The sequence below is a fragment of the Beta vulgaris genome, chromosome 4, assembly GCF_026745355.1.
Source record: "Beta vulgaris subsp. vulgaris cultivar EL10 chromosome 4, EL10.2, whole genome shotgun sequence".
Taxonomy (NCBI): Eukaryota; Viridiplantae; Streptophyta; class Magnoliopsida; order Caryophyllales; family Amaranthaceae; genus Beta; species Beta vulgaris.
Genome location: NC_079205.1, coordinates 36,463,545 through 36,471,480, shown reverse-complemented (window position 1 = coordinate 36,471,480; position 7,936 = coordinate 36,463,545). Strand labels below are relative to the sequence as shown.

Here is a 7,936-nt window from a genome sequence, read left to right as displayed (position 1 = left end):
GTGTTTACCTTATGTTATTTAAAGTTGTGAACTTTTTATTTTATTTTATCTTGTTGTAGTTACATCTGTAGTTTTCTCCCATGCAAATTGGGCATTAGAGATCTTCATGCTCCAACTTGAGGGTGTATTAAGGAAATATTGTGGGTATATTTTCCTAATATGTAATTATCTTTTAGGAGTATTCTTGTATATCTTTTCTAGCACGTTTTTAGGAAAGTTGTGTATTTTAAGGTTCTTGTATAGTGGTATATATGGCTGTAATTTCCGGTTGCATAAGACACAAGAAGTACATTCTCCTAAACACATATAGCCTCCTTGTTCTTAACAAGAGCTACAAATCCCTTTATGGTCATCAGCAGCACTTAGGGCCTGTTCTCCCCAGCTTATTTTCAGTTCAGTTCAGTTCAGTTCAATTCAGTTCAGTTCAGTTCAGTTCAATTCAGTTCAGTTCAGATCAGTTCAGTTCAGTTCAGTTCAGTTCAGTTCAGCTCTTGACAATACTTTTACTCTCACATATCACTATTCATTTCAGTTCAGTTCAATTCAGTTCAGTTCAGTTCAGATCAATTCAGTTCAGATCAGTTCAGTTCAATTCAGTTCAGTTCAATTCAGTTCAGTTCAATTCAGCTGTTTTATGCCGAAGAGAACAAGCTCTTAGGCCTTATTCCTTTGTCTCAAGTCCAACTCCAAGGGGCGGGCGGGTGTAGAAATATCTGTGCAAGTCTTTTATTTCTCTAGTTATTTTCTAGCTTAATCCCTAGCTCTACATAACTACTTGGGAGTATTTAGCCAACTAGTTTCTTTTAGGCTTTTTAATTTACTCATAGAAGAATGTGCTGTAACTATATTGTATAAATAATACGGTGGTGCGGTGTCCTATTTTAGACTGTTCCGCACATGTCTGTATATATGAAAGGATGAGATCCTTTTAGGGTGTGAGCCCCAAATGATTGAGCGGTTTTTCTTCAATAATCAGAGTAAATATTCCTTGTATTCACCGATATCCAGAAAACAGAAACCTTTTGATTTTGTTGTATAAACTTTATACATTTACTACATATTTTCTCTTCAGCGTAAATAATCAACCTTCTTCCTATGTATCATTTGTAATGTCCAATTATTAATAATGGTGTGCATGCATATCTTCAATTATTCTACAATATTTACAGCAAATACAATTCGAACAATATGTAATCCATCAAACCAAGTCAGTGATCCATAATTATAGCCAATTTTAGCTTGCTTGCCATGGAATGAAACGTTGAAAGTCGCTGCTGTAGAACCATTTCCAAAAACCATCTTCTTTGGAAAAATGTTTACCTTTAATCCTTCTGGAGCACGAATATTAGCAGTGTATGTCGAATTTGAGGGGCCGACATTGATTACATGCCTGGTAACCCTTTTTTGATGATTGTTTTTGAGTCTATCTATTGAGATAGAAGGGTAATTCATGTCGGATATAAGCTTGTCAGACGAAGCCTTTGGACATCGAAACATTGTGTTTGACATTGATCGGAGGGTCTTCTCTTTGTATCCACAATTACATAAGAAATGAAAGTAATTCTCTGTAGTTGTTGGAAACACTAACCCCGGATCAAGCGCTTTGATTGGACTTATCTCCCCTACACCGGTGTCGTGCGGATTTGCTATTCCGCCTGAGCTATTTGTCATACCTTTCCCCGTGTTATCAGCATCAGTTGCTGTAAGATAATGAGACATGAAATCACTTGACAGTAAAGTTATGAACCCTCTGCTTCATAACATGTTAAAATCTTTATTTTGTGGGTCTCCGGCATGAAAATTTGACCATTGAAATATTTACTAATGTGTTGTTACCATCTTAGAGCATAACTGTTGTAAGATTGTTCATATTGTAAGAAATTATGTGGTGTTAATTACAGCATACCTGTTGTCATCAATGCTGATTTAATCATAGAAGGTGTCCAGTCATGGTGCAAGGACTTGATGAAAGCAGCGGCACCAGTCACATGGGGGCAGGCCATGGATGTTCCAGATTTTATAGCAAATTTGGAAGGCTTGTTTCCAATAGGGTCATGGCCTGGTTCACTTTCTTGAATATTTGCTGCTAATATTGCAACTCCGGGGGCCATAATGTCTGGCTATAACAATATTGGAAACATTATTTTAGAACAAATATAAACATAGTAGTACATGACCTTGGATATAGGTGAAACAATAACAAGTAAGAGTGTGTGTTGAATTTTATTAACTTCTGCACCTTAAGAATATTTTCAGTGAGTTCTCCTGGACCTCTTGATGAAAAATCTGCAACAACTGGTGCTGGTTTGTATTTTTGCACAGGAACTGTTGAGAGGATTGTTGCTGTGGGTTTCCTGTAGTGGGCATCGAAAGTCATATTGACTTAATACTACTACGTTTTTTGCACTTTACACATACCACATTTTGACCGTATCCTTGTACTAATAAATAATGTTATTAGATTGGTATCCATGTTTATTTCATATAGTAATGGTCAAAGTTGTGAATCGGCAAATGTGAAATTCAAGGTGGAACAGCTAAAATGAAGGGAGTATCAAACGAAGTCAAGCATAGATACAAATACGAGTAGACGAGGTAAGCAAGCTAAGACAGAGCCATGGAGGGAGTGTGCGACATATCTGCTTTTCAGGTCTGATGTAATTGAATATTCTGCTTTGTTTACATGATACTGATAAGAAAGCCAAAGTCATAACAATTTGGGGATCAAATTAGTTCATCCAACTAGAAATGCTGAAACGCATAATATGGTTACAATGAAGCATGTGAAAAAAGTAAGTTTGAACGAAAATACGTGATATTTCAAGCATTAAACGGCTGTGGAGGCTGAATGAATCCACATACCTGGTAGAGTTGATGTACTTTAGTATCTGAATTCCATCATCTTCTACGAGTTGTGTAAAGGGAAAAGCACCTGAATCGTAAGGCACGCCTTTTTCAACATTACTGATGTATAACAGGCCTATTGCCCCAGCATCTTGTAAGACCAACATCTTAATCCGCCGCGATACACTTGGGTAAGTGTTCAAACAAACCACTATCTTCCCAGCTACTTTCTTAGGATCCAGAGATCCTGGGTAGCAATTGCTGTAATAAGAAATGGAATAAAGCAAAGGAGAATTTAACAAAGATAGTGTACTGTGAAAGAATATCCGGATAAAATGTAACATTTCTTAGTATCGTAATGGTTTATGGTTATCTTTTCTAATTGCTCACTAGCCACTACGTCAGTTGAGTGCTAACAAGGAGAGAATTAAGAACCCAAGTATGATAAACGGCTTTTTTGTAAATCGTGCTATTGTACAAGATATTAAGACTGATCTTGGAGTTTTGAATCAAACTGACCTTGCCTCGGATGGAGGGGTGAACACGGAAGCGAGATCTCCTGCAAATGCTAGAGGATATTGACCAGACATAGTAAGATTTGACAATGTGATTCCAGACCCCTATATACAAAATGAAGGCAGTCATCTTTATTAATCTCAAGTTCTCAATCTAAAACAAAGGAGTCTATATGCATTTACAAGTATTCATAGAGTTGCAATCTCACCTTGAAACTCGCATTGTTTCCTAGGAGCAGGGTTGATTCGAAATCCCTATCAATATTGGAAGCTGCAACAGTGAATATCCATGGTGCTGTATTCACAACAGTATATGGATCTGGACCACCATTTCCTGCTGAGCATACCACCATTACCCCCATTTGATTGGCATGAAATGCTGCAATGGCGATTGGATCACTTAAGAAATCAGCTTGTAGGAGCAAATCCATGCCGAGAGAGATTGATATAATGTCAACACCATCATTGACAGCATCATCAATAGCCTTCAAAATGGTGGAACCAGCACAATTATCTAGTGTGCAGGCCTTGTACACTGCAATCCTAGCTGAAGGTAAGCCGCCTCTCGCTGTGCCTTGTGCCAATCCAAAGTAACTTGCATTGGCCACTTCAACACCTGCTGCAGTAGATGCTGTGTGGGTGCCGTGGCTGTCATGATCTCGTGATGAGCTCTTGGTCACAGTGGAGTTGGCTTTTCCTAATAAGCCGCCTTCGTGGATGTAGTGTCTTGCTCCAATTATTTTCCTACGAAAATTCAGCAATTGTGATGTGCATGACAGCATGAGCATTTTTGGTAACTTTTGTAAAAATGGCTTTCCGAAATACCCCTATATTATTCAGAATTCTTCACAACATTTAATAGTTTCCCCAAAATTATAAAATATGCCTTTGTGTTGCATATCATGATAAATTAGGAAACCTCTTTAAGATGTGTATACACTTCAGCTCCATGTTACAGATACTTATCATTTCATCTTAACTATCCGTGTCATATCTCAATACTATAACATGATTATGAACACTTCAGCCGTATAGCATTTTTTTTCATATAATCATCCAGTTGTATACTTGAATAAGTAGGGGGATCCGGCACAAGTACGGGTCTAGTGACATAGGCTTTAATCTCACAATTATCTCCATTTGTTCCTTTTAGGCTCCGTTTGGTAGGGCGTAAAACGTTTTCCGTAAAAGCCGTTTTCCTTTATTTTCAGTTTTACATTGTTTGGTTGGCAAAGGAGTGTAAAACTATTTTCCCTTGGAGTAAAATTAGACTTTCAATGATGGAAAATCATTTTTCCTTCAAAATGAAGGGAAAACTATTTTCCTTATCTCTCTTACACACTCCTCTCACTACCTCCTTACTTTCCCTTTCATATTTCTTTCATTTTCATTATTTTTCTTACATGGAACCAAACAACGAAAAACTAATTTTTGAATTGTATTTTTCGTTGTAAATTATTTTCCATGAAAATTATTTTACACTGAAAATGTTTTACGCCCTACCAAACGGAGCCTTAATTCTTCAAGTTTTACTTCTTCAGCTCCTGGAATATTAGTAGTTTATGCCTTATAATCCATCAAGTTTGTGGCACACTATAGCAGACCTCTACTAGCAGTGAAAAAATTACCTGTTACAATCAGACTTCTTGAAGTCGGGGCCTTCCATGCAAACTCCTTTCCATCTTTGAGGTATTTGTCCAACACCTTTGTCACTGAAACTTGGAGATTCAGGCCATATTCCTGAAGCGATAACAATTGGAAAATTGTTGTGTTATTTGTGGCTTTTCTTATATAGCTAAAAGAAAACAAAGACGCTTCACTAGAAGCCCTTCCTAGCCCAATTGGCTTGATCATGGGCTTTCTTAATAACACTTTTAGTAATTTTTTAGTAATTTTAGTACATTTGGCTTTGTTATTCCTTCCTTCACATCAAACAAGAGACCATATGGAGATAGAAGGTTAGAATAGTTGCTAGCTCTCTTACTTTTTGGTGGGAGGACAGGTGGTCGATTTCACTAGCTCATTATATGCAGGATTTTCTCTTATTCTCCTTTCCTAGGAGGGCCTTCTTTTTACCGAAAAAAATTTGGGATTATATCAAAAGTTGTAGAGTGGTTAATGGCAGATTCGTACTAATATATTAATGGTATATAGTTGGTGAAAATAAACTGGTTGTATTTTATTTTGATTTAAGATGAAATTGTGAAGATATTCAAATTGGAAGTACCTCGATACTCAAAGTGACCCCAAATAAAATAATGCCAACTTAATTGATCCAAATCATTTTTGAAAATCATCTCACAAAATTAGAATTAACTCAATAAATAACGATTGAAGTATATAATATTACTAAAGCTATGTTCTTTGAGTTAAATTGGGCTAAACTAAAGTAATGTGACCCGAAAAATTGAAAATTAGTTAACTAACAAGGTCTAATTCTAACAAATATTACTCCCTATGTCCCATAATAGTTTGAACTTCCCCTTTTGTTTGTCTCAAATTACTTTGAACACTTTTATTTTTGTCATAGTCCCACCACTATTATGTTAGTTTTCAACACCCTTTTTGACCCACAAACTCCAATCACTGCTATTATTAAAATCCCAATTCAGATCTAATGATCCTACATTCTACGATACGGAAGGACCAGGGCTCATTTATCTCGATCCCGCGTTAAATCTTAACTTTGTAGGACTTTCGATCCTACCCAGCTACAAACTCACATTTTAGGACCTTAATATATTTTGAGATACAACTATTCTACGATCTGATGCTATCATAAAAATAATAGAATAAATTTCACAGATTATATTTCTCATATAAGATTTTGGTTCCATGTTACTTCAATAAAGTATTTAAATACTATCACTATTTGAGAATGGAACTAGCATTTGGGCCCGGGCGATGCCCCATGTTTTCTCTGTACTACAATTTAGTAGTAGTTAAATAAGACATCTCATACTCATTTAAAAAAGTCATCTCATTCATTATATGAATTTCAAAAGTTTTCCGTTCATATATCATCATTAATTTTGATTGAAAAAACAATAATGGTATGGTGGAGTAATGATTGGATCTATTTCTCTCATACTTGAGGTTGTGGGTTCAAATCTTCATGTAAACAATCTTCTTCTTTTTTTTTACTATATGAGAAAGACTTGGATAAAATATTATTGAATAAGGGATGATGACACGTGGCGCATAGACATTATTATGCACACCTTTTAATATATTTGTATAGATTAGTGTGTGTAAATATTTTACATGAGTTTTTCATCATATTGTAGCATAGTTATCATTATTTTACCCAATTTGTAGGATCTTACGATCATATAATCCGATCATGTTGATTCGATCCTACCAACCATTATTATCTAATGTAGGATTCGGATCCTAATAATAATAATATTGCCTACCACATCTACTTTTCAATGAGAATTATCCCACCATCTCCTACTACATCTACTTTCGATAAAATAATACACTACAACTAATCTCCTTAAACTATGCATCTCAAAAGTGTTCCAATCTTTCTGTGATGTAGGGAGTAATATTGTTATATTATTATAATATTTCCTCCGGACCTCCATAAATTTGATAAGGTATATATGATATCCTAGGATGAACTTTGACCTTTTAATTACTCTTAATTTATAGTAATAAAAGTTACTACCTCTATAATACTCTGTCCGTTTCGTTTTGATTTACTCACTTCACTTTGGGGGAGAATCAATGAGAAAGTACCAAAGTATGAGAGAGCAACTGAAAAAGTGGAGTAAAAAACTAAAAAGTAAGAGAGAGAAATAAAAAAAGTGGGTTAATATACGAAAAAATGGATGACATGGGTAGAAAAAGAGTGGAAAGTAGATGTGACATGTTACCAATAATAATAAGAAAAGCAACAACGTGTAGATTAAAAAAAACAGTCTTAAAAGAAAAGTGTGTAGATTAAAAAGAAACAGAGTGAGTATGATAAGTGCAACAATTTGACTTTCACGCCTGTCGATTTACAACTTTCACGCTTATTGATGCATGATTTTGACTACTAATATCTCTATTATCTATTTGTAAAAATTATAGAAGTTTTTATTTTGAACATGTACATTCAAATCTATACATATATATTAAAAAGCATTATTAAGCAAGTTTACACCCAACGTGGCACTGTTCCTTTAGTTGTTTCATTCTTTGTCATCAACATACATTAAACAATTAGAAACATGCTTCTTACAAGATTCGACCACGTGACATCAAGTTAATATGCTAGTGAAGTTCTAACCAATAAACTACTTCCTCCGTTTCCTAAAGATCTTCCTTGTTACCGTTCCTACAGATACCAAGGAGGATCCATTTGTGTGGAGTGTGGCGTGGGTAAAGTAGGAGAGAGAAAGAGATTAAGATAAATAAACAAATAAAAAGAGGTTAAAGTAGGAGAGAGAAAGGGAGTAAAATTGAATTAATAATGTAATGGTGGACCATATGATGAGGACATGAGAGGGTAAAAAGGGAAAAAAATTCCAAATAAGGAATAAAGTAAAAGAGGGGAGATCATTTGGAAACACACTTAAACGGAAAGA

At 35.3% G+C, this 7,936-nt stretch overlaps 1 protein-coding gene across 2 annotated transcripts in view; it reads right to left on the bottom strand.

Moving 5' to 3' along the window:
* Positions 1-1,003: 1,003 nt before the first annotated feature.
* LOC104907429 (CO(2)-response secreted protease) overlaps positions 1,004-7,936 on the bottom strand; it is a 14,488-nt gene continuing 7,555 nt past the window's right edge. For both annotated transcript variants that reach the window (XM_019252597.2, XM_010696361.3), the window contains 7 exons: positions 4,988-5,099; positions 3,569-4,103; positions 3,364-3,464; positions 2,863-3,105; positions 2,240-2,354; positions 1,907-2,120; positions 1,004-1,700 (listed from right to left, as the gene is read on the bottom strand). In XM_019252597.2, the coding sequence (XP_019108142.2) occupies positions 1,150-1,700; positions 1,907-2,120; positions 2,240-2,354; positions 2,863-3,105; positions 3,364-3,464; positions 3,569-4,103; positions 4,988-5,099 (1,871 nt within the window). In that variant the 3' untranslated portion in view covers positions 1,004-1,149. The remainder of the gene's footprint in view (positions 1,701-1,906; positions 2,121-2,239; positions 2,355-2,862; positions 3,106-3,363; positions 3,465-3,568; positions 4,104-4,987; positions 5,100-7,936) is intronic.